This window comes from Nymphalis io, chromosome 17, assembly GCF_905147045.1.
Source record: "Nymphalis io chromosome 17, ilAglIoxx1.1, whole genome shotgun sequence".
In the NCBI taxonomy this organism is placed as follows: Eukaryota; Metazoa; Arthropoda; class Insecta; order Lepidoptera; family Nymphalidae; genus Nymphalis; species Nymphalis io.
In genome coordinates, this window is record NC_065904.1 from 5925373 (window position 1) to 5952679 (window position 27307).

General features: G+C 29.9%; 1 protein-coding gene across 1 annotated transcript; it reads right to left on the reverse strand.

Moving 5' to 3' along the window:
* Window positions 1-864: 864 nt before the first annotated feature.
* On the reverse strand, window positions 865-24831 carry LOC126775093 (uncharacterized). Its single transcript, XM_050496854.1, has 5 exons — window positions 23655-24831; window positions 14372-14473; window positions 12424-12645; window positions 3368-3524; window positions 865-1040 (listed from the first exon to the last, which is right to left on the reverse strand). The coding sequence occupies exons 1-5, from the start codon at window positions 24628-24630 to the stop codon at window positions 953-955; spliced, it is 1545 nt and encodes a 514-aa protein (XP_050352811.1). The 5' UTR covers window positions 24631-24831; the 3' UTR covers window positions 865-952.
* Between the last annotated feature and the right edge of the window lie 2476 nt (window positions 24832-27307).

The window sequence follows — 27307 nt, forward strand, 5'->3', positions numbered from 1 at the left end:
CTTTAAAATGAGCATTGGAGGTTATCTGAGTATTATATTAATTAGCAATTTATTATCGCACAATACATTTGTTATTTTAATGTTGATAACTTCTGTATACTTACATGCAACGTATGTTAAAAAAAGGTAAATGGAAAAGATAAGGTAAGTGAAAATAATAGAATTCTCCGACACTAAGGAATTCTGTGACAGCCTTTTTTGGCTTGTCGCTCATAATTCTAAATCTATTAGTCTTACAGAAAATATATTTTTCCGTTTTAAAAGCATCCAACTACATTTTATACTTTCACTAGAAAATTCTATCTTCAAATTGTTTCTGGGTTAATCGTATTCGAAAAAGGCTCAATTTTTCTGAAAAACGCCGTTTCCTTAGGTCACATCTCATTCGTAGAGGGTGAAATTGGAACCATATCATACTTTCTGAACATGTTTGCATATTTCCAGGTTTAGCCATTTCAGATGGCAGTAAACAACTCAGCGAGACATTCATTAATATTCAATGTTAAAATTTTGTTTGTTTTAAAAGAGGCTTGAAAATGTAAGATTGAAAGGAAGAATAGTTAACATTTTAAAGGTAAGGGAACATGTAGCATGTTTTTCTCCTTACAACCCAAAACACATCCCAAGTGACACATTCTGACCTCTTCATGTTCTTTAATTTACATTTATTGACTGTACTATGTAATCTTCCAATTAAATTGTCTCGGTTTTTTTACTTATCCATACCTAATGGTATTTTGTCTATATAATTTGTAGGATATTATAGAAATAATGAAAATGTATGATACTTGAAATTCACAATGCTAAAAATAAGTAATTTGATTTCCTATATAAAATGAAAGTTAAATAATAAGACCATTTCAATACAAACCTTAAATTTATTGAGATTTTGTAGTAGGTACATAATAGGTAGACAAAATAAAACTTAACAATAAATATATAACAAATTTCACTAAAATCGGGTAATTTCGTCTTCTTTAGACTTGTTTTCAGTAGATTTGCTTTCTTCGATCTCTCTTTTTCGTAAAATGAATAGACTTCTGTAAAAAAAATAATATATGTTAATAAAAAGATAACAATGTCATAGCGTTATCACATTTATGTATGTAGAAAGTAATTATATAATATAACAGTGTTGATAAGAAAATTGACTGTAATTGAAAAAGGCCTAATTGAAAAAGGCTTAATCAATACACATAAAACTTATACGAGGAGATGCAGCGCGTATTGGACGAACGCGTATTGGATGAAATTTTTCGAAGACTAAATAAACTATTGGTTGTAGTTCTATATAATTGAGGTAAGTATTTAATTCAAGGAATTCGGTGCTTAATTTTAAGGCCCTATATAAACAAAAAAATATATATCCCAAAATTACCTTGTTTTAATGATGTTAAGAAAAATATTCAATCGATTTTCTGATAGGATTTTTCCATAAGATTTGGCAGACTCGTTTTAAGTTCCACTGTATACATTTAATTCTATACATTAGGTACGTTCTATCTCATATAAATGCTATTATACGTGCGTATTTATCGATTATTTCCGGATTTAAATTAAAATACACTTAAATTGTGCGTAATTTTCCGTATTTATTTGTCACGCATGAGTAACCGTTAAAAATTTAGAAATGGTTATTGTTGTTGACTGACGATATCTGATGACGAATGATGCGATTATATAACATCGTTTGATATTTATCAAAGGATAACCCATGCCAAAAGATACTACTCCCACGAGGTGAAAAGGGGCCGGAAATTAGTATAAACATATTTAATTCGTCCAAAGTACAGTCCAGTTAGATTAAAGAATAAATATAAACATGTATAATAAAAAGACACATATAAACACACGCATATACATGTATACACACCAACACATACAAATGCATTCCCAAAATAGATATTTAGGTACATTTACTTTTTTCTGTTATGTACTTTTTGTACTGAATTCGTATCGCATCATTACACAACGTTATATTTAAATGAATTGTGGTTTTATTTTCGAAGCATGACTCAATCTAAATTTTATTTATGTTATTGACAACAAAAATTGCACGAAGAACTTTCGATTCCATAGGACACTATAATGTAAATGAAGGTCGATGAAGGTGTTTGTGTGGTAGAAATTCTTATCAAAATAGAAAATTCGGTTCAAGGTTGCGTTTAATAGAAATCGCATTGTATCGACATAAGGGCCAGATATTGACCGCAAGGTCTCAATTTTTTGTGAATGTTGAAACATATTACATCATCGATCATTGTTATTAAAAAATATTTCTGATATTGTAGGTACCTCTTAGAATGAATTCTTTAAAATAATCGCTTAATATTTAAATTAAGCATTTTGCTTTGTTACAAAACTAGGTGAACGTAAGACTGTAATGAAAAACATTCATTTATTTGTAATCAAACGTTATAAAGTCGGCAATGAAAGTTATCGTAAGGTCTGATTCGTAATACAAAAATAGACTACAATTATATCTAATGTTACAAATGGATACCAAATGAATAAGCGATTGTTATAATCGAATTTACGAAACACAGATGTAGCTTCATTAAATATACCTATGTCGAATTGTTGTAACAATAATACTTTTGTTTTTTATTATATATTAACTAGAAATAGCATTTGGATACATAAACAAATGTTATTGTATTGGTTTAAGAATAGAAATTTATATGAATAATTAAACATAAAGTTCTACTAGTTTGGAATACATATTCTAGAATAATTTTGGAAAAACCTGCATGGAAATTAACGAACAATAACGCCGCGCCATTTTATCACCCAAGTATTTTTAGTTGTCAATGAATAAGCTTTATTTATTATCTGGCAAAATATAAGTGTAGGAAGTTTTATTATAATTATCTTGAAAGATGCATTGATGACGCCTAGCTTGGTTCGAATCGGTTTATTCAATCCTAGTGATTGAATTTATAAGGGATTTATAATTGTGATAACTGGCATTATTGAGCATGTAAAAGATTCAAATGTAAATGTTGTCATATTTAAAATATATTTATCATAACATCTCATATAATAAACATGAGTTTATATCCATTAGAAATTAATAAAAAATAAAAATAAAAGAATTACTTTTATATCCATTTTAAATGTACTTGATGAACTAAATATAATATATGAAGAGGAATTCGACATTCCATACACTGTTAATACGTTGACTATATTTTTGTTTATAATGAGTCATTAATACTTAATGTATACTTGGCTGTATGAGGGAGGACTATGGCCTGTAATTTTTTTTTAAATATGGCGGTAAACTTGTGTAATTCCTTTCTCGTGTTTCTTCCTTTTTGACAGTGTTATGTAGTTATATCATATATTTGTTTAAAAAGTGACTTACAAATATAAAACTATGGCAGGAACAGCGAGGGCCGCGCTTATGAGGTAGAAAGCGCCGGCGAATGTGGAAAGTGTGCTGAGGTACACTTTACTATACACGGGTGAGTAGATCACAGGAACTAAGGCCTCCGATATACTTATTAGAGAGCTTGTTTTACCTGAAACACAAAATTTCATATTAACAAAAACATAGCAACATTATATATATATAAACCTTATCTTCACAATGACATGTCTTAGTCCAGCTATGGGACATTTACAGGTGTAACTTTTTTTAACTTTATAGTAAATTTATGTTTTATTCCAAACTAAATATAAATAGGTTTTCAAGTTCTTCTGCGATTCCCGTACCCAGTACACCCTTTCACGCGTGCGTGTTCCCACGGTTATTATCTTTTACTCATTCGTTTGGTGTAAGTTATATCTAAAACAAAACAGTAGTAATAACAAAATTAAGTTAATATTTTTGTTGTACCTTCTATATGACAACTAAATATAATCAAGAAAAACATGCAAGCAATGATAATACAGTGCTCTGACGATTTCAATGGAGATAAGCCAAGTTCTCAGGTCTTTCAATTAAAAACTCCGGATCTCTACTGAGACTTAATTGACAGAAACACCTAATAACTACTACTACCCTAACTTTATTGAACCAACGACATCAGAATAATTAACCCCAATAAGCTAACTACTAGACCAAGACGACAAAACAATTACAATAAAAGTAATATCGTATGAAGTAAAATGTTTTGTAATAAATCATTATGTGATAACACTATAACGAACGATTCGTTTCTCAATCGAAGTATAAATAATTACTTGTGTTAACGTAACACTATGTTTTCTAATAATACGTAATAATGTGTTCATAGTTACCATGACTATGTGTTGCACATTATATGTCACATTTATCTACACTAATAAATGAGACGCTTTTTTTGTGATACCTAAGTGAAAAAAATCTCCTCCAGACCGATCGGCCACGGTGGCCAATCTCAAAAGAGATTAGCCAACTGCACAGGAGATATTATAGTAAACAAGTGTTTGCGCAAACACAGGTGCACTCTCTATTGCCTAGCTCTCACAATCCGATGGGACGGCAATCTGACACGATCGGAAAGAGTTCAGGCGCAGGACCAACGGCTTTATGTGCTTTCCGAGTCACGGGAGTGTACACACTTCCAACTTCCACTGGGCTGCTACTGAGAATTTTCTGATAGAAAAACCCTTTATTGGCCTGACCTGGGAGTTGAACCCAGGACCTGCGGGTCAGCAGCCTTATATCTAGCCACTAGACCAACGAAATAATTAAAAAAATGAATATGAAAAAAACACTAAACCGGTAACAGTACAGTAACAGCCTATTAATGTCCTATAGCTAGGCTAAGGTCTCCTCTCCCTTTTGAGGAGAAGGTTTGAAGCTTATTCTACCACGCTGCTCCAATGCAGGTTGGTAGTTATTTATAAATTTTTTAATTTCATTGAAATTAGACACATGCAGGTTTCCTCACGATGTTTTCCTTCACCGTCAAGGACGAGATGAATTATAAATACTAAACAATTATACATAAAACTTATACCAGCAGATGCAGCGCATTTTTGAAAATATTTTAGTATGTATTGTATTGTAACAAGCTTGAATTTCATATTCCTTTAACCAATATAATGTATTAGTGAAATTTGAAATAGAAACAAGTATAAAACGCACGCACTAAGCGAACTTGAGTTAGAGAGAAAAAAGAACCATCTTTTAACGTGGGTGAACGGAATGGGTATGGAAAAATAACATGGTTGCAATATCACACGAAAATCTTCATATTTTAAACCGACAACAGCGAAGACGTGTTGGAGACACTGGTGAAGAGAGCATAAATGGTGAATGGTGATGATAATCCATTATAGATATGACCCGATTATTGATAGACTGGCAGTATATCATCCAGAATAGCTAAGGAATCTAGACCAAGAAACACAACTGGCACACGCTATGAGTCAATTAAGAAATCGTCTTCGTCTCCAATGTAAACCTAACATTATTAGGATAATATAAATGAGCAATAAATTGTCATCAATTTGCAATAATAAAATTAGACAGATAAACGAGTACATAGATTGTGGTACGGCCTGGCAAACAAATGCAGGAACATTAAAATAATGTAAACCAAATTATACACAAAATACAACAAAGACATGGACAGCACATCAGCGGAGACGTTAAATAAATTAAAAAAAAAAAAAAACTTTAACACGCCGCTTTAACATAAAACATTATACAAAATTATATTTTGTATATCAAATTAAAAATATGCACGTTTCGATTATATTCCGGCTTATCTTATCACAGCAAAGAAAAAACAATCGTTATCTCCTATTTTGTCGTCAGATTATGATATTAATATATTATAAAAGTTTCAAAAATGTACATAGGGAAATACATAAATGGATATAGGGAACAGACCCAAAATAATTCCGTTCAAATATGGTATATGTAGCTGTAAATTTGATTAAATAAATAAAACATGCAAATGAAAATGTTTTGTTATGTTGTATTAAAAAAATATATTATTAATATAACTATGTAAAATAAAATTACATCTATTTAAATGAAAGCAAGGTTTTTTTTAGGTAAACAAAGTATATATTTAAAAAAAAAAGTACGTATAACAGATAAATGCTACCTCGTCTAAATATAAGAAAACCTGCAAAGAAGCCCGCAATTTAAAAGTTGGCAGTCTTATACTCAAATGACTCAGGAAGAACGTACAGCCATATTGTGCATTATAATATTTCCGACGTAGGGGACTAGTCCCCGTTGAGAGTACCTGCCAAAAACAACCAAGAAGACATTATCCTTAGATTTAACATTGTAAGAAAATCTATGAACTCACTTTTCATTTCTATTTGCATATCCTTTAAAAATTTTGCATTGAAGTGATTGAATTAATGTGACAAATATTCATGGGACTCATTAACAGCTAGTAAATATACATTCTTTAAGTTTTAAGTAAGAACTATAAGAAGAGACAGTCTTCTATCTCGTTGGTCTAGTAGCTAGATATAAGTATGCAGTTCCCGAGGTCTAGGGCTCAAGATGATGGTCCTGCGCCTGAACATTTTCCGATCGTGTCGGATTGCCGTCCCATCGAATTATAAGAGTGAATAGAAAGTGCACCTGTGTTTGCGTACACACTTGTGCGCTATAAAATGTCTTGCGCAGTTGGCTAGTCTCCCTTAAGACTGGCTGCCGTGGTCAAAATCAGTCAGAAGAACAACATCGTTCTTTAAGTTCCTTCAGAATTGCCATAAAAAGGTGTTGTGTTGTGAAAACTTGTTGCTACATAAATTAGGCCTTTTGTTGCTACATAAAATAGGCGTGTACCTTTTTATTTTAACTATAATTTCGTTAGAGAAACGATGACGACGGTGATACTCTGGAAGAACTCACTTCGCGTCTCACTAAAATATCACATATCAATCCCCGAATTCCATGATCGTGTACACCGGCTACTTTTGATTTTACTCTTACAGAATGATTCTACTAGTAATTAATTTTCTCCGACATAAAAATATACCTGTAAAAAGAAAACAAAGACTCGAAGAAAGTATATTTCAATTTTGTATATTGACATAATTATGTACATATGTATATAAGTTAAGCTATTACCGTTTAATTAAGCATATTACTTGTATAACCCAATACCAATACGGGTTGTATTAGGTTATTAATTAATACCCATACAATATGAACAATTAGTTTCAATTATTCAATACCAATCAAGAAATGAAATGTATATTAAATAAATCCTAAATATAACTTTATAGTCATTGTTCCTAATTTTAGAAATTAAACGTGAAATTTTCATCGAATTTATTTATTTGTGGTTGTGGTTTAAATTATTTTAATTCAATCCTATTGTTGTATCTGTATTGGAAATAGTTTTACAGGATTGTTTCGATATTTCGCAAATATTAATTATTTTATTTATATAAAATTTTCTATACATCGGACATCGGTTGCAATATATATAATATATAATTTGTGTAAACTTACGATTAGTCGGATAAAAGATGCGTTCCAGGCACAGTCAAACTAAACACGAAAGTTACCTCGAGATATATATTGCAGTAGCAACATAACATATACGCCAGTCTTTTCTTTACGTCACAATAATCATTTCCATGTAATAATTATTTTAATAAGCGATATTCGCTGTCTTTCTTGCACAATTTATTTGTCATAAAGATCGAATCGTAATTAAAATAATAATTGTAACCATTTTCTGTTAATTAAAATTGCCAGTTACATTTTGCAATTCGGACCGGATAAGATATATAGTAATATATAATATATTTTTTATTATATATTATTATAATATTAGCATTGCTTAATAAATATTTCCGTAATAAACAGAACAGCGAAAGAACAAAAACATTAAACTTAAAAAAAAAAAATGAAAAGTGGAAAGAAATATAGTCACCGTTACAAAAAAATACGCCCAACTAACCCTAATGTATTTCAATTTTTAATGCTATTGCCAGAAATACGACAACTAAATTAGCCCAATATAATATCACAATTAAGAATACGAAGAGGCAATTACAACGAAAGTTTAACTTTGAACTAATCCTAATAATATTCCAAGGACTAACAACATTGCAATTACAGTAATACCTACATAATATAATGTTAAACTGGTTTTAACAATTATTCATAAAAATAGCACCTAAGACTAGCGTTTGTTGGTATTATCTATCTTATTAAAAGACATATTCTTTTATTTTATTTTTTTATCCTGGGACATTTTTCACACACGGCCATCTGATCCCAAATTAAGCTTATACAAAGCTTGTGCTATGGAAACCAGACAACCGATATACTACATATACTACTTTTCTTTTGTAAATACATACTTATATATATAATTACACCCAGACTCAGGACAAACAGACATGTTCATGCACACAAATGTCTGTCCCGGGTGGGAATCGAACCCACAACCTTCGGCGTAAAAGGCAAGTATCTACCAACTACGCCAACCAGCTCGTCATTTATTTATTATTTTTTATTATTTTTATTGTAGATCTAATTCAGTAAGAAAGAATCATTCTATAATCTGTGTTACGCCAAACATCGCGTTTATGTCGCCTACTACTACCCTGCCTCACTCGCACTTTAAAACACAAATATACAAACTATTGGTATTTAGAGGTAAACTAATAAAATATGGTACGTTACAAAAATGCGTGTTAGACCCGCAATGATATTTGTAAGAATTTGCTTCGTATCTCATTTCTGAAATGCTAAAAACCAACATACGGGTTTTTTTTTTGTATTCTTTAAATGTTATTATTATTATTGTCAGACGCATATCGCTATTAAACATTTCATAGTGCTCCGCTTTAATCTTCGTGTTTGTTTCACAGAAAACTAAACTGGGAATATGAACTATAAATGCGTAGGCAATACATATGTATGTTTGTTAGAAACAGCTAAGAATTATTTTAATTTATATTGAATGAATAAAATCCCATTACTATAATATTATTAACTATTAATGATCCATGATTAATTACCAATAACTAACCGAATAATTTGGAAACGTCAATTCTTTAAATACAAAGACGTTTAATTTTGAACATTTTATATAATTTTAATTAGCATTTCGAATTTTATGAGGTTATTATTTTATTAGAAGTAGTTTATATTAAGATCATAAGTGTGGTAATGAAATTTAATTGTTATCCTAATGAAGAGACGTAGCTAATTATTGCGATGGAAAAACGTTTTTGCTTAATAAAATTTTCTTAGATTAATATATGATGTCGAAAGTACTGAAACGGAATAAAATAGTGTAGCCTTGACTAGAAATCACATTAAGTAATATAAATTACTTTAAATTTTAATTAATATATTTACCTATTTTATTTGGGGAAAATATTTAGTTTTTGCGTGGTTATTTCCGTGGATTCTATAAGTCGCTTTACACTGCATTTAATTATTAAATAAAATTGCTTGTAAACCTACATGTATAGAGTACATAAAAATATTTCATTGAATATATTTATCGTTATATTAGAGGGAATTATATCTAAAGCGAGACGAAAATCTTACGTTCACAGTTTATAATAAGTTTATATTAAATGCTCTTGAGTATTTCATTGTCTCCTCGATTATCCAATGAAATAATACAAATAATATCTCACCTACATTATTTAGTTTAGTTAATATTTTTTTGGATGGTTCGTCAATCACATTGGAACAGCTGGCCGGATTTAAAAAAAAAATAACATACACGTTGCTTATATAATGGAATAAGATAATTAATTAATAAATAACTATATAATTAATTAATAAATTAACGTTCATATGACAGTTAGCGAATTAAATTATATAAGGAAATACGTCTAGAATGTGTTCTTCAAAATAAATGGTATAGTAATAACGTAATTAATAACAGGTTCCCCAAAGTGTAGGAGGAACATTTATTAACTTGTCTAATGTGCCCCTGACAACTAATTATAATGGTATTCTCTGCAGACATCTTTGGAATTTTCCTGTTTCTGTAATAGGTATCATGAACTGCCTGTCATTCAAACGGTGCAGTCACTTATGATCCTGATCACTAAATAAAAATCTTAAAAAATAGCATTAAATTAATTGACTTTTTAATCTTATATTTATAAGATCTTTAAATAAATAAATAAAGATAACCAGTTTTAGTCCGCCTGCGTGTTATTGGCAAGATTAAGTTAAAAAGTAACCTATTGTCTTTCCTTGGGTTTTAAGCTTGCGTCATACCAAATTTCAGTGGTATGACGGTTTCAGTTCAGTGGTTTAGCTGTGCAAGCTTAACAGACCGTTAGAGTTACTTACGTATTTATAATATTAGTATGGATAAAAATTAATAAAGTTAATGATTTAATTAATGTTGTTTTTTTTAAAAGCATTTTAATTAAACGACGAACGAGCCAGTTAAAATTAAGTGTAAGTCTAGAAGTATGTATTATATTAAATATTATATTAATATAAAGATAAGATATGTAAAACCCTATTAAAAAAACGTAACTAGAGTAGCAAGTACAAGCTTAGTTGGTAACCTTGAATATGATGTTAGAATATTCTTTTTTTTTTTTTTATAGAATAGGAAGGCGGACGAGCATATGGGCCACCTGATGGTAAGTGGTCACCAAACGCCCTTAGACATTGGCATTGTAAGAAATGTCAACCATCGCTTACATAGCCAATGCGCCACCAACCTTGGGAACTAAGATTTTATGTCCCTTGTGCCTGTAATTTCACTGGCTCACTCATCCTTCAAACCGGAACACAACAATAGCAAGTACTGCTGTTTTATCATCTGATACTGATTTATATAATATATAACAAGGCCTTTTGTTTTGTAAACAAACAGTAGCAAGTTATTATTAAAATACCAAGTAAGGATATATAATTTCTAGGTCTAAATATACACATGTAAGATCCGCTATTATATCTATTAATTTAATGTATTATATTTATCACTAGAAGATTGTCCTTTTTTAACATAAGAGAAAAATCAACAAAACTAATACAGGGTAAGCTTTATTGCATTGCATTACCTTTACCTGTGGTTCCTAAAATGAAATGAAATACGTAATTGTTACTATATATATAATATATATAAATGCAGCTAGTAATCTTCCTTTCTACGCCGTATTTACGCCGTAAATCTCATAATATAATTTATGACATGCATCTTGCATGACTATAGCCTGGGAGCTAAATAATAAAACATACGTACATAGGTCAAACCATAGTTACTTTCGCGGTTATAATATTATTCTAATATTAATGTAAAATAAACTCTAGCTTTACACGAAAGACTTTGCTTCAAATCGTGTGTATATATATATATATATATATAATCGTGTATGAAAAAACAATGTTGATGATGTTGTACGGCGCAATAACTTCATCTCATGAAGAAATTAAATAAATTAATTTTACATCGCACATTCTACGATTATACGATCTTTTAAATATTTTATAAAATTTTCTCTAAACTTTTATATATGTATGTAATGTGATATTTAATATTTTGTAAATAAAGCATATTAGGTATATTTTAGTGTAAATAAATTGTAATCAATTGGTCTACTTTCAATGTACATAAAATAATTATACACATGTCACTTTTTATCTAAGTTTGGTTTGTACACCTGTCGTATTGCGTAATTAAAGAGACATAAATGTATACAATACTCATTGAATGTAATTTTCGCTATAATTATTCATAATTATTGTGTTATTGGGTTGAAAACAATATTTTTATTTTAGTCTTTATGAATAATATAACTGAATTTAAATATTTATACAATACATTGCTTATAAACAAATGATAACATTGTAAATTATACTTTTATGGTATTGATAATAATTTGATATTTTAAGTAATTTTTTTTATAGAATAGGAAGGCGGACGAGCATATGGGTCACTTGATGGTAAGTGGTCACCAACGCCCCTAGACATTGGCACTGTAAGAAATGTTAACGCTTACATCACCAATGCGCCACCAACCTTGGGAACTAAGATGCTATCCCTTAAATACGGTCCTATAAGGTCCCTTGTGGCTGTAATTACACTGTAAATAATATATAGTTTGTAAAATGTCGAATAAAATTATCTCGTCTATAATTTTTTTCGGGATAAAAAAAAACGACGAGCCCTATATGTATATATGATGAAGATTGATTATTCATAAAATCAATACTATCTGCCTCCTAACAAACCAACTAACAAATATTCGTATTAAGGCTAATAGTAAGAATGTGATATTTAAAATGAAAATTAAAATCTCTAATTTAAATAAAAAAACTATAGGATATTTACATTAAGTGCGTTTTTGGTTGCGGTTGTTTCTTTTATATACTTTTCAGGAATAAACAGTCACTCTTCCACCTAACGCTGTACAATATAAAACGCAACCATTCATAATTCTGCTGCTATATGTAAAAAGGACAAACTATCAACCACATTTTCTCGTTAATAATTTTAGTAGAGATGAAAAACTTACCGACTTCATCCGCTTTCACGAGTTTCGTAGCGATCGATCTCAGGGATGTTGCGCCCGCAGCACTGAACATGTCCAATACTGGGCCCAGGAAGTACACCGTTCTAGACGGAGCCAGGGCGTATACTAAGCTTGCTGCTATCCTGCTCACACACGCCACGACGCCTATAATACTGTCCTCTATCTTCCACCTCTTGCTAAATAAATATATTGTTATAAAGGAACCTGTCAACGACAAACATATACAAATAATAATATTATATATAGGATTATAAAAGCTTAATTTCGAAAGCCTATACTATTATTTATTATATTTTTTTTCTATAGCTTAATATAGAAAGGCAATGGAGCAAATGGGCTACGCGATGGTCAGTTGACGTCATTTCTTATATTGGCACTGTAAGGAATGTTAACCATTATTCACATTACGCGGTTACATTTCTTGTGCCTCTTATTGAGCCTTTCTTCTAACTATACAATTATTAAATTGTTACACTTATAAGAATTTCCCACGCTAATATAAATATTTGTTTTAATAAAACAATTTGACTTGGCGTCTATTTGAACAGAAACCTCTTTCCGGTAATGAGACGTTATCAGCTTGTTGATGAATAATTGTTAATAAGAGGAAATGTATATCTCAAACAAACATAACAACGGAAACTTTAGGTTAAGTGTTGAAAAACCTAAATATTTTATTAAATTTAATTGCAAAAATTTTAAGTCAAATATTTCTGAAAAGAACACAGCGAGTTGACTTCAGTGAAACGTCTGACAACTGCTTACATGTAAATTTTATTGCGCGGGAAATTTTATTTTGAGGAAAACGGTTAAATTAAAACAAAATAGAGAAAACTTTACCCGATAGCCTTAAGATTGATCTATTATAGAATTTTGGTTTGCAAAAATATTAATAATGTTTTAATGATTATTGCAAAACTACTAACAACTGGTTACTTCTTGCAAAAATAATAAAAGTTTAATTAAAAGTTGATTATGGTAAAATAGTCTTTGTATTTTTTTTTTTGTTAATGTCGTCTTAAAAATCTATATACGTCAATAACAAGATAGATATTTACTATAATTTATTGAAGTCTTAAATAAGTATCAAGCAAAAATAATTATATATAAGGTCACACTGTAAAAGTTTTAAAACGGGTCTATCTTTCGCAAAATCTGAGCTATAGGTCCATGAACTCTGGTTGGGAAATCGTTTATTTCATCGAAGTGACCGATTGTTTATAATCAAGTGAACCATAGTTCTGTGATTTTCACGCTCCGTTGCGTGTAATACAAATAATTAACAATGTCTGCTTTATATAGATACTCTACTATCATTACATCCTTATTTAAAACTCTACTTTATCTTTATATAAAATGAAATTATAAAACATCTTGAAAGTTACAATGAAAATACAATATACAACTTGAATTTTTACTCTCAATATCCGAAATAGAAAGATTAAGTACATATTTGCAAAGAAGACTCTGGGTCATTGACCCGGTATGTAATGTATTTGTGAAAAAGACTACTGATTACACAACTCGTTATTTTCAATAGAATAATAATAATATCCTGGGACATTTTTTACACACGGCCATCTGATCCCAAATTAAGCTTGTACAAAGCTTGTGCTATGGAAACCAGACAACTGATATACTACATATACTACTTTTATTTTATAAATACATACTTATATAGATAATTACACCCAGACTCAGGACAAACAGACATGTTCATGCACACAATGTCATGGGTCACATGTCACAATGGGTGCGAATCGAATCCACAACCTTCGGCGTGAAAGGCAAGTATCTACCAACCACGCTAACCGGCTCGTCGAATGTATATAATTTGGTAGTAGCTATACATTTAATAAAATTTATTGGATTTCTACTCGAATAAAATATTTCTTGATGTATTTTATTTGATATATTACAATAAACTTACCAATGGTGCCAACAAGTACGGAGTATGTGAGGAACAAGCTGTAGTCGATTTCAGTGAATTTGAACTTGTAGCGGGTGAACCAGTACGTCATCTGCGCCTCACCTTTATTCAATAGGAAACATATATTAGTCATACAAACTTCAATAATATCAACGAATCTATATCTCCGAGCATCCTCCTTAATTTACTCTAAACAGAAAAAACAAGGTTACCTGAAAGTATTAATGCAACAGAATAATTGTTTCCTCTTAAAATTTAATTCAGATTATCTGTGATGACATTAATTAATTAACAGAACAATTGAAAGAAGTTGGTAATTCTAAGCATAATTATTGATGGCAAGGCTGTGCAAACTACAGAAAAATGTTGAAAATAATTACTTTTAATCATTCGACCATAACCTCTTAAGTTATATCGTATTAAGTGTTCAAAAAAACTGTTGTACTGCTCGTATCCAATAGGGCTATTCTGTGAGAACGAACTCGAAACACCGCAGAAAACTTATTATAATATTTAAAGAATACACGCATCAAAATGGTATATCACAATAAGTCGGTTGTCAAAATTTAAGGTGAATGAAGTGAGCTGTTACAGAGTAGCATTGCTGTACTTGTTGCAAAGCAACAATGTCTTGCTTCTAGATTTTATCAAAAAATTAATAACATATATTAAACAGTAGACAATCAGAAAATGAACTTCTTTGTTTAGGAAGATGTTTATTAAAATAATTATTTATATTGAAAAAAATATAAAAAATAGTGGTTAGCAAGTAAATTAATTGGGCGCACACTTATCACACTCATCCAATGTAATTACACACAATCACACAATCATTATATGCATATATGCATATATATATATATATATATTTACATATGATATACAAAGCCATAAACAAGGTTTTAAATAATTAATATTAAAGATACTCATTACACAAATATTTACGACACATATCGACTATTTTATAATTTTCGATTCTTTATTATACAATTTATTTTAAATTTTTGGAATACTCTATTTAAAAAAATAAACCATGATAAAAATCTGAAATATCAGTTTTAATTATGTGTATTTAAATAATTAAAATAAATTAGTTACACCGCACGATTTCAACCGGCTTAATCGTTAAAGTTGCGCCCCCGTAGCCTGGTGATATATATCTACTTTACAACTTCTCGATGAACTTCATGATAAATTTCAGAATAAATTCATTCTGATATTATCGTATTTAAATAAATTAAAAACAAAAATATATCATAAAATAAAATATAACAAAATTATCGATTTATTTGTAAATTTGTTTGTATGAATTTTCGTTAATTTATAATCATAATAATAGCCAATTCTACTCAAGACAATCACCCCATTGGCTCGTAGCCAACTTCATTCTTCTCACGAATAGGCTGTAGCACTTCTAATAAATTAGAATAATAGTACACCATCTTTATTTTCCGTAATGGTAATTGTATTACATACTGGGGATGTTATAGGTTTCATCGTTATCGCAATAAAATAATTTATTCTGGATTCGCAACTTCAATAATGGAAGTAATTGAATTACGAGTACATAATATTTATACTGTTCTCTTTTTGATTTCAACTTGATTCGTTTTAGTAGGTTTCAGGCAGAATTAATACTATGCGAGAAAAATCAAAAGAAAATCAGGCACTTTTAAGCCTCATATAAAAACTTATATAACCTTTTTAGTACAACAGGCCTAAGGTAAGAGAAAATAGGAAAAAAAAATCGATACATTCTATTTTTAAATATTTATATTTTGAAATTAACTTTTTTATACTGATGATCTTTTCTCTACACATAAATTGTAAGATGTCTTATTTATTTGCAGCCATATATTCGGAAGTGTCACATAGTCGAACAGTTTAATCTATTAACAGAAAAAAGTACAGAAAACATAAAATACATACACTTGTGGTCGGACGAGGAAGGACCTTAAAACGTTCATATTTCACACCGAATATGTCACTTTAACTTTCGATTTGAAGAAATTAAAGTTATCTATTAAAAATAAACTCGTGTGAAGTCAGGGAGAGAAAGCTAGTTAGCTACAAAATGTAAGTATATATTCCCACGTGATATTACATTCATATTTAATGTTAGGATTTAGACAAAACATGTAGGTTGAAGATAAGCTAAATGGAACGTAGCTTATAAATTATATCAGTGTCAAAATAAACAAAAATTGACCTGATTTTTTGTACTCATTCGCAATTGCTTCAATTAAATCTCATATTAATGTATCATTAAACTATTTTTCTTACAATTTAATTACCAATATTTATTACTGACAAACAAATGCGTCATGTTAGCAAAGGATCATTATTATTTAGGAAAAAAGTGAAATTGCTAACGATTACGTAATATTATAAAGGTGTTCATATTTATCACGATATCCCAGAACCGCTGAATATAAGTTGAATTATAAACACAAGTTAACCGTTTCAAATATGAAAGTGCTTTTCCGGAATAAAACTTGCAATCATTGAATGAGTCTCAAATACAGAGCAATATTTAGTAACGGCTCTATCTAAAAATGCTGTTAAGGGGGTGATTTGTTAAAAAATGCTGTTTTTTATTGTTTCGAATTTCAAATTAGTTATGACAGTAAGAGAACCACTGAACGACCACTAAACAACGTTTATAAGCAAGGTTTTTTTTTAATTTATTTAATTTAATAAGGAAGAAATGACAACCTTTTTGTGTTGTCAACACGCGTTGCTGACACAAGTTTTTGTTATTATTTTAACATAAAAATTATACAATGTATAATTATTGGTAACATTCTGAAGAATTGCAAATACGTTAAAATATTAAATTTAAATATACTGACCATTTAATTGTAAAAGCAAATTTTGATAATATCTATTATGGAAAATCATTGAATGCAATAAACTAGAAATATTCAAAATATTTACCAATAAATGTTATTGTGGCGGCTGAATTCTGTGATATATTAATTATTGGATGAATACTGATTTAATTTTCCAATAACTGCCGAGTTCAAAAATATTATTAATAAAATAGTCTATGCAGAAATTAAATATGAATATTTTTATATTTCATCTCTAAAGCTACAAAGATAATAAAGAGTATGTTGATCTGAATAATAATTTAATCTTAAGCATATGACACGTGTGAACTCTAACCTATATAGACGGAGAAATTATTGACGTTACTTCTAAGATATGTATATCTCTATGAACACGTATGAATTTTAATATATTTTTTTCGTTATTAGTATAAAAGTAACAGCCTGTTAATGTCCCACTGCTGGGCTAAGGCCTCCTCTCCCTTTTGAGGAGAAGGTTTGGAGCTTATTCCACTACGCTGCTCCATTGCGGGTTGGTAGAATACACATGTGGCAGAATTTCAATGAAATTAGACACATGCAGGTTTCCTCACGATGTTTTCCTTCACCGCCAAGCACGAGATGAATTATAAACACAAATTAAGCACATGACAATTCAGTGGTGCTTGCCCGGGTTTGAAACCACGATCATCGGTTAAGATTCACGCGTTCTAACCACTAGGCCGTCTCGACTTTTTTTTTTATAACAAAAAAAAGTTATTAGTATGCTGTGCTTCAATTGAAGCAGTTTGTGTCCTTGAAATAATAATTAATTTAAATTTAATAAACAAACGAAATGTATTAAAAAGACAACTTAGAACATGTAAACTTCGCATCTCCCGCTGTCTGGTAAAGACGTACTCTCCTCATACAAATATATATACTTTCCTACACCGGTAGAAGTCCTCAGATTTCAATTTTATAATAAAAATAAAGTTATCAACAAAACAACTATTTATTATAATTAAAATTACCATAATTTGATAATAATAATAATAAAAGCAACCTTGATATGATACGGGTTCTTCAACACAACATTCATCACTTACAAAAGGCATTTTGTAAGTGATGAGTGATCATCATCACTGCCGTCTCACCCGCAATTTCCTTATGACTTCATACATCTCATCTGCTTATACGATCACCTAGCCCCTACTCGCACTTGGCTAAGGCCCGTGTGTTTAGGTTTTTGTTACCTCAGGAGAGAAAAAGTATAATAATAATGGTTATAATCATTATTATCAACCACATAACAATAAGTCTTATGATCTGCTACCAATGAACTATTTATAACATTTGATGCTAAGCATCTCGCGCTTTTTATAATTAAATTAATAATTTTGTTGGTAACTTAATCCTTATTTTAAAATTTTTAAATTATAATAAAACACAGAAACTTTACTTCGCTATAGAACGAACTCTCCATTTTTTTTAAAAAAAAGTTATCCACTTTTAGTATTGCTAGCTATTAAAGCGTGTTTTTAGTTTGTTTTTTTAATATTATTTATTAAGTCTAGAAATATTAGTAAATTTTAAAGGTGACAGAATGCGTTATTGGTAAATTAATTTGTTTAATAAATGTAGGTAGATATCTGTTCTTTATGCTTTGCATAATATGTAACTTATTCACGCATATAATTACTAGCGTAATTACCGTGTTTGCGTAGACGCTTGCGTTTATTAAGTGCAAGTATTTTTAATATATTCACACTTATATAGAAAAAATATAATATAATATAATCATAGGATAGGCTATATAAAACATATGGTTATGAATAGGTTAGTTTTAAAAAAAAATATCGGACTTTCATAGCTTTATAATTTGTATTTCAAAACTGTTAATATCTTTATAATATGTTTTTTTTAAACTAAGTCTGTTCGGATGATTGCAAAACAAAGAGTGCTTTGTGTTATAGACACATGAAAATTGTGAGGAATTGTAGGAGATTGGTAGATCATCAATTAAAGATTAACAAAGAAATCCACAACGGGATACACTCGTATGTATCTATATTTTATAACAATCAAACACAGTAACCATTAGTATTGTTATATTATTAATAAAATGGTTACAATAATCTAAAATAACTTCAGTTCAATATATGTCACAAATTGTTAACCACATTCAAAGGAAAAATTTGAGCGTTTTTTTATAACTACAAATAACCTTTTAAAAATTGTTGTGAAATGTAGTTTGGCATATATTAATAAAATAATAAAAAAAAAACTTCGATAGAAATGTCTTTACTTATACTTTGCTTGGGAGTCAAAATATACGTGTTTTGCGTGTGGTGTTGTTTTTTTATATTCGTAAATATTGGGACATTACATTGCTGTATAAATAAAAAACTCAAAAAAACTCGGCATTACAACAGAATAGACGTAAACATTTTCATTAAATCCTAACTACGGAATTCCTTGCCTCAAGAAATTCGTCAAGCTGAATCCGTACGTATTTTTAAGTCGTTTGGATAATTATTATTTATCAATATAACTATAGCATGTTGTATTATTATATGTATATGGTTATTTATTTCTTATATAAGTTTATATGTATTTATGTATGTATGTATAAGTATATATATATAAGATGTGTGTTGGTATATTACATATTTGTATTAAGTTTATAAGTATTCAATAAATTTTTAGTATAAGTTTCTTGCATAATAGAACCGATTAATGATTGGCTAAAAAAATCATAAATATTTCTCTTTACAGAGGTTGCCTGAAAGAGATCACTATAAGAGATAAGGCCGCGTTTGTATGTACTTTATGTACTAATTGTTCTTTCATGTGTTTGTAAATTGTGTGCAATAAAGGATGAATAAATAAATAAATCCTTTAATCAGAACGCTGTCAATAAGTATAGATTATGATTTTGCTATAAAAAATATATTTTTTTATACATATATATATTTTATAAAGCAACGTAATCGAGTGGTAGATGGTATCAGTCCGTAGAGATAAACGGGGATTAAAAAATATTAGAAACGAATCGCCAAAAAACAAACAGTACGCAACGGAAAATCTGCAATGACTTTACATTGCCATTTGACATAGAATCGTGCTTGCGGGAAAATGTGGACGCGTTTTGTTTTAAGTATTTTTTTTTTTGTGTAATATAAAGAAAAACTATCTTACGCATCAACATTTATAAAAAGATCATTTTGTTAAATGCAAAAATACCATAGGAGACATTTTCGTATAAATAAATTAATGTTCAGAGAGGTTAAAAACTACGTAATAATTTATTTAAAAAATATTTATTATACAATATATTTACTATCTATGTGTACTTGGAATGTACTTTTTTGGCCACCTCATTTCTGCAATTTCAGTAAGAAACATTTTTGAATCAGTTAAATAGTTAACGAGTTACAACGCAGTCAAGTTCACGAATTTTTAAATAATAAATTCAATATAACGGACGAAACTCGTGGTAATTATGACAGTCGATAAGTATATTTTGATTATTTTTATAGTAATATATCTTATAGCATATTACATATAACTTTTAACTAAGTAGGAATACTTACATTTGCCTTACAACATATTTACAACTTTTAACTTTTTATTTATATATATATATTTTTTTTTTTTATAGAAAAGGAAGGCGGACGAGCATATGGGCCACCTGATGGTAAGTGGTCACCAACGCTCTTAGACATTGGCATTGTAAGAAATGTCAACCATCGCTTACATATCCAATGCGCCACCAACCTTGGGAACTAAGATTTTATGTCCCTTGTGCCTGTAATTACACTGGCTCACTCACCCTTCAAACCGGAACACAACAATATCAAGTATTGCTGTTTTGCGGTAGAATATCTGATGAGTGGGTGGTACCTACCCAGACGAGCTTGCACAAAGCCCTACCACCAGTAAATTATTTATATTCACAGTAACATTGAATATTTTGATGGAAACAGTAATAATCATATAAACACGAGAAGTAAAGATCAGCTTACAACGCCAAGTCTTCATCACCAAGTTAATAAATCCTAAATTCCTGGTAAAACGTTTCTATAAAATTGGCAGATGTTTTAAGCATTACCAATAAATAATAAATTTAAATGGTTAGTTTAAAATACACTCAACACAGGATTGTATATATGACAAAAAAGCGTGGAGTTAGTATATATTATTATATATTATTTGAAATGTATTTGTTTATCTTGATTTTATATATTTAATTTTAATGTTTTATTGAAATTGTATTGCAGATTATTTGTGATTATTGTTTAATTTTTTTCTGTCAGCACTGTTCTATTTTTGTACTATTTTTAAGTGGAAACTGACGGTGTTATGATTTGGAACTTATTAGTTTATTGAATGTTTGTTTCCCTAATAAAAATAAAGTAAAAAGTGTTTGATTGAAGTTACTTTGTATTTAAAATGTTGGAAAAGAGCTACTTGGCGGTTCTTCTCTGTAGAATCTATATTTCGATACGATGCTATCTTTACATTAAACAATTCTAAATAAAGATTGAAAATTTAATCTAAGTATATTTTTATTTTATTTGTAAATTAAAAACTTCGAATACGCTAATTATCTATATACATATATATTTTTTAATGTTTTTTAATGTCTACAGAAATATTTAAATGTAAAGTTTCCACCACCACCTTCTACCACCGGTTCCAAATTTAGATTCTACCGAGAAGGTGACAAATACATTCATTCTTAAAGCGAATATATTTTCGTTGAGCTAATTATACTCTAAATAATTCAAATTTGTAATTATAACGATTAAATAATAGCATCAATTTGTAACGATACTTTCGTACGTGAGAGGGTGTTGTTAAGTGACGCACTATCTCCATTACACGACATATGCTCTTTGTCTAGTCAGATAGGTCACGTAGAAGGGCTTATGAGCTATCTATGACTTAACATTTGCCTCAGCTATCACGCAGTATCGCTTTATTTCGATACTTCACAGAAATCGACCTAGTGACTCTTGTACTATAACTGTATATAAGGAGGTATTTCTTTTTATTATTAATTAAATATATTGAAAATATATAATATTTCCTGTCATTGGTGATACTCAAATGCTCATGATAAAGTTGTTAACTTCTTGAAATAAATTAAAATGTATTCACATATCATTTACTGTTAAAGAATGTAAATTGATTAAAGAAAAAAAAGAAAATACTTGACACAAAAAGTTTTACTAATTATTCGTTGTTTAAAAATAATTTAATTACTTAAAAAAAAAAGTATTATAAAAATTTTAAACATATATTTATAAAATATATTATATATATTTCGTTATTTTTTATAAGGACTATATTCTAACAGAATTCTCTACCAGACAGCATTACGTAGAATAAGTAGATATGTCTTATTATTATATTTATTTACATACATATGTATTAATTGTGTCATTATAATCATTTGTTTATTTTATGTTCGTCTATTGCCGTTTATTCGAATTATAAATAACATATTATGGAGATAATATTTAAATAAGACGCAAACTAACACGTGAATGAAAATTAGCAATATTCGAAATAACATGACATACTCACACACAATCTTTTAATAGACAATTACATTAAAATGCAAATTTCATTAAAAAGTAATAACATATTGCAGACTTTGTGGATAATTGTAAATGCAGTTAAGAAAGTGTCGCCCAAAACCGCCGAAAATATTACTCTTCTAAATTATTTAACAAATAAATACGATTCGTTGTCATATTAAATAGTAAATAAAACTGATTAATTAGTAGGTACAGTTGACCAATATAGAACTTTAACCCACGATAGTAGTTACATGACCAATTGTTAATAGTTATATTTAAATAAATCTAAAATGATTTTTTGTTTTTATAATTTGATAATAATGTATAGAAACCGACTTAAGAAATATGAGTTCGTTGTGTAGTAAAAATATGATAACAAAGAATTAATTTAAAAAATAATCGCATTTTCATCTTAATTAAATTTTATTTATAAAAAAGGATGTGATCATAACAAGCTCATACCAATTTAAATGATATTATGATAATTAGTGCAAATAGTGGCGATAAAGTTATTATTAATAGTCAAACGATTTAATTATGATTATTTATTTGATATAAGTAAAAGTACGAAATCAGATGTTTATATTTACACCGTAGTTTGAGATTTGTCGTCGATTTATTGCTGAACAATAACGAAAGAAAAAGAAAATTTATATTTGGTCGTAAAATGTAAATAAAATCAAGCGATCCGAACACATGTGGTATGTTTTATGACGACAATACCGCTGTATTATATACGAAACTTTTTGATTAACAATATTTTGGAGTGACGTTTTTTTCTAGATAAAACTCAGTAAAAGTATATATTTCTTGGAAAATTAAAAAATAAAATAAAAACTGTCAAGTATTAATAAAAAGAAAGAATATATTTGTGAAAATTACCTAAAACAGGTCCAACGATGAACATGTACGCAAACATAACCAATATGATTTGCATACGTCTCGAACCCTGGCGTTTCTTGAATGCTACGTTCACAGTGGCCGCGAAGTCCTGCGCTGAGAACATTGAAAATACCGTCTGGGGTTCGTCATTGTCTATTTTTTTCCTTGTCTTTTCCTTCAGTCGAATGACGATGTAAATGAAACCAGCCATGTAGAAAAAGCACGCTACAGTAAAAACACCGTAATAACCGAAACGTTTTGTCATTATTCCACTAAGAGCAAGACCGATCGGCCTGCTTAGAGTCAATATAGCTGTAATTATCCCTAAGCGGAAAGTCCGTTCGGAATCACTTGTGATGTCCGTAATATAACTGTACACGGCCATCGTCATGGCAACGCGACCACCGGCGAGAGCAGGAGGAAGACCCTCTATTAGGGCTGTTTCGTTTAAACCAACTTGAAGGAAAAATACTGTACTCAGAATAATACCGAAAATTGATAACAATTTGCCTAAAATTGGAAGCACCATAAAACTCTTTCGGTTGCCTGTGCGATCGCTCCATGCACCCACAAAAAGGGTCAGTATTCCTGGCAACGCCGTTTGTAACGGAAAACTCCATGCTGTCATACCCGCTACCATCTTTTGAACACTCTTCTCCTGTTCTGTATAATTGTGCGTACGTCCCTGCATAATATGAAGGCATGTCTCTTCGTCGTATTTTAAATTCACTAGACATGATTTCTCTAAGCACAAGTTCTGAACAGCCAATCCCGCCAAAACACTCGGTAACACATAACATATTACATACGGTTCCACAGTCACTTTCGATTTCAGAGCCCATGTTTTTTTGATAAATTCCTTTAATCGCCCACTAAATTTTGTCTCAGCTTTTTTTATTTCCTTATCATAAGATTTGCATTTGCATGAATCTAAACTCACAATCTTTTCTCCGGGTACTTCGACCCGCAACGTCATTTTGATTACTGACAGCTAGTGTTTGGTTCATTTGTTTTTAACATACTACACGTATATATTTTTCTTATTTACTTATGTTTTCGTGTGTGTGTAAAATATGAATGTACAAAATATATCACGGAATTTAAAATCGAATTAGTCGCGAGCGATCGGTGGCGCGTGCGACTTCTGATTGTCCGTTAAGTAGTAACGCAGCGACTGTTTAGGTCGACTTCAACTCGACTACTGCTATTATCCGACTTCTGCCATTCAATAATTTGTTTTTATCATATTATAACATAACTACAACTCTGTGAATTTATAAACAAACTGCAAATCGAGTTAGATTAATGTATTGCCGTTATTAATGTCATTCACATGGATCGCCTTGAAAATACATAGATATGCCCTAAACGTTTTTTGTTCGGTAAATTTCTTTATTAAAATAATACGACTACGTGTTTTAATCAATACGATTGCAATTCACAGACGTCACGTACATATACGTCCTAGTTTTTCTGCGAAGTCGGTCAAGATGAAAATTGCGTAATGTTTGAAATTAGATGCCATTGACACTGGATACAATTTGTGAATGAGCTCATAGCGAAAAAGCTATTTTGCGTCAAGGTTTTTAATTGAATTTTCTCCCTTAACTTAAATTGCTTTTAGAATATATAAAGCATTTCTTAATTCATTATGTTCTTTGATTTTCGTTTTCATATGAATATATTTTAATACATTATATTTTTAATCATGTGTATAAATCCCATTAAAATAAATTACGGTGAAATAATTTACTCTTTAATGTTTCAAATTAGAGTTTCACCATTGTTATATTATATTATATAATAATAAAATCCCATAGAGTATCAAATAACAAGTGAATTTCCTTTTTTATAAAATAATTTTATCACTTATTTTATTTGTTTCGGTTCTACTGTTGATGATCTATTATTGCTTCACACTCATAACAATTTTCAAATCCAGTTATACTTAAAAAAATCAATTTAAGCTTATTTATTAATCTCGCTTGTCATGTGAAAATAATCGGGGTGTACAGTTCACGAATTCATTTCACGTTGGCCGGTCCAGAATTACCCAGGACTGGTTGTCAATTCAAAGTTATAACTAAGTTAATAATAATTTACAACTATAAAGTTATGATGATATAACTCAAACTAATGATAAGAACGTATATTACGTGGTACATTTACGTAATTAGTTTACGCATTTAGATTAGATATTTTTTACTATTTTATATTCACGATCTTCTTGGAGATTCTAACTTCTTGCCGGACAAGTTAGATTGCGTGTATTAGACCCATGTGGCAGCGATCTGTCATGGGACCCACAAACCCTTTAAAAAAAACGAGATTTTTGCAATGTTTTTTAATTTCTCTCCACCGCATATTCAAGTTTGATATTAATTTATATCATTAAGCAAATCATCATCATCATCAAATCAGCCGAAAGACGTCCACTGCTGGACAAAGGCCTCCCCCAAGGATTTCCATGTTGGCCGATCTTGCGCTGCCCGCATCCAACGGCTAGCAGGGCTGCTGGGGACTAGGGGCCGTGGTTTAGTTGCGCGAATCATTGAGGGGATATGCCATAATCGCCACGCTTGGCAGACGGGTTGGCGATCGCAGTAAGTTAGTCATAGTACTCAGTAAGACACTGCTGCCCGTTCTCTGGTGTATATTCCCTCGGGTCGACTTCTACGCCCCCCACGGGATGAGATGGGGTGGTAATATTCGTCGCCGTCACCACACGGCATAAGCAAATACATTAAGCAAATATATTCATAATATTATTAGCTTTTTTTACTTCAAATTCCCCTTTGCGCAATACGTTATTTACTTTCAAAGGTTTCCTTTAGAAAAAAATGAAAGGGTATTTTATTATGTTTTTAGAAATAAATTCAAATTGTAAAATAGCTAATACGCATTTTATTGATTTTTGTTTTCATTACTTAAATCTCACGCTCAAAGGTATTAAAAAACGTCTACATGTGTTGGATGACAATATGACGCTACGTTCCTTATAATTTGGTTTATTTGGTTAGCATTTTGGGACATTTTGGGATGAGCTGTAATATCTACAAATTTATTGTTAGCGATAGAAGGCTTTGTTTGTGCGCATAAATATTTTATATTTCAATATAAAATATTTGCATTGATAGGTCAATGTGATAATATACTATTGTTAGAACTTTCAATACGAGTCCAATAAAGTATGTTAGTTATTAAATATAGTAACGATATAATTTTATCAAACATTCATATAACAGTTACAAAAATCAAACAAATAATTTACTTCGAAATCATCGCATGTATATTTTTTTTTTTTTTTTATAGCATAGGAAGGCGGTCGAGCATTTGAGCCACTTGATGAACGCCCATAGACATTGGCATTGTAAGAAATGTTAACCATCGCTTACATCACCAATGCGCCACCAACCTTGGGAACTAAGATGTTATGTCCCTTGTGCCTGTAATTACACTGGCTCACTTACCCTTCAAACCGGAACACAACAATACCAATCAAACCGGAACCCTTCAAACCGGAACACAACAATACAAATTGAAATCGAATAAATTAGTGCATGATGCACATTTGGGACATTTTATATTTCCCAAATGATGTATTTATATAGCTACTATAGGTTATTATATGGTTTTTTTAATTGTTTTTATTA

Coding starts and splice junctions, on each gene's coding strand:
- LOC126775093 (XM_050496854.1), bottom strand. CDS start 24,630: ATGACGTTGCGGGTCGAAGTACCCGGAGAAAAGATTGTGAGTTTAGAT. Junction 14,474..23,654: donor CATCGTTGGACCTGTTTTAG/GTAATTTTCACA, acceptor TATTGAATAAAG/GTGAGGCGCAGATGACGTAC. Junction 12,646..14,371: donor CGTACTTGTTGGCACCATTG/GTAAGTTTATTG, acceptor TGTCGTTGACAG/GTTCCTTTATAACAATATAT.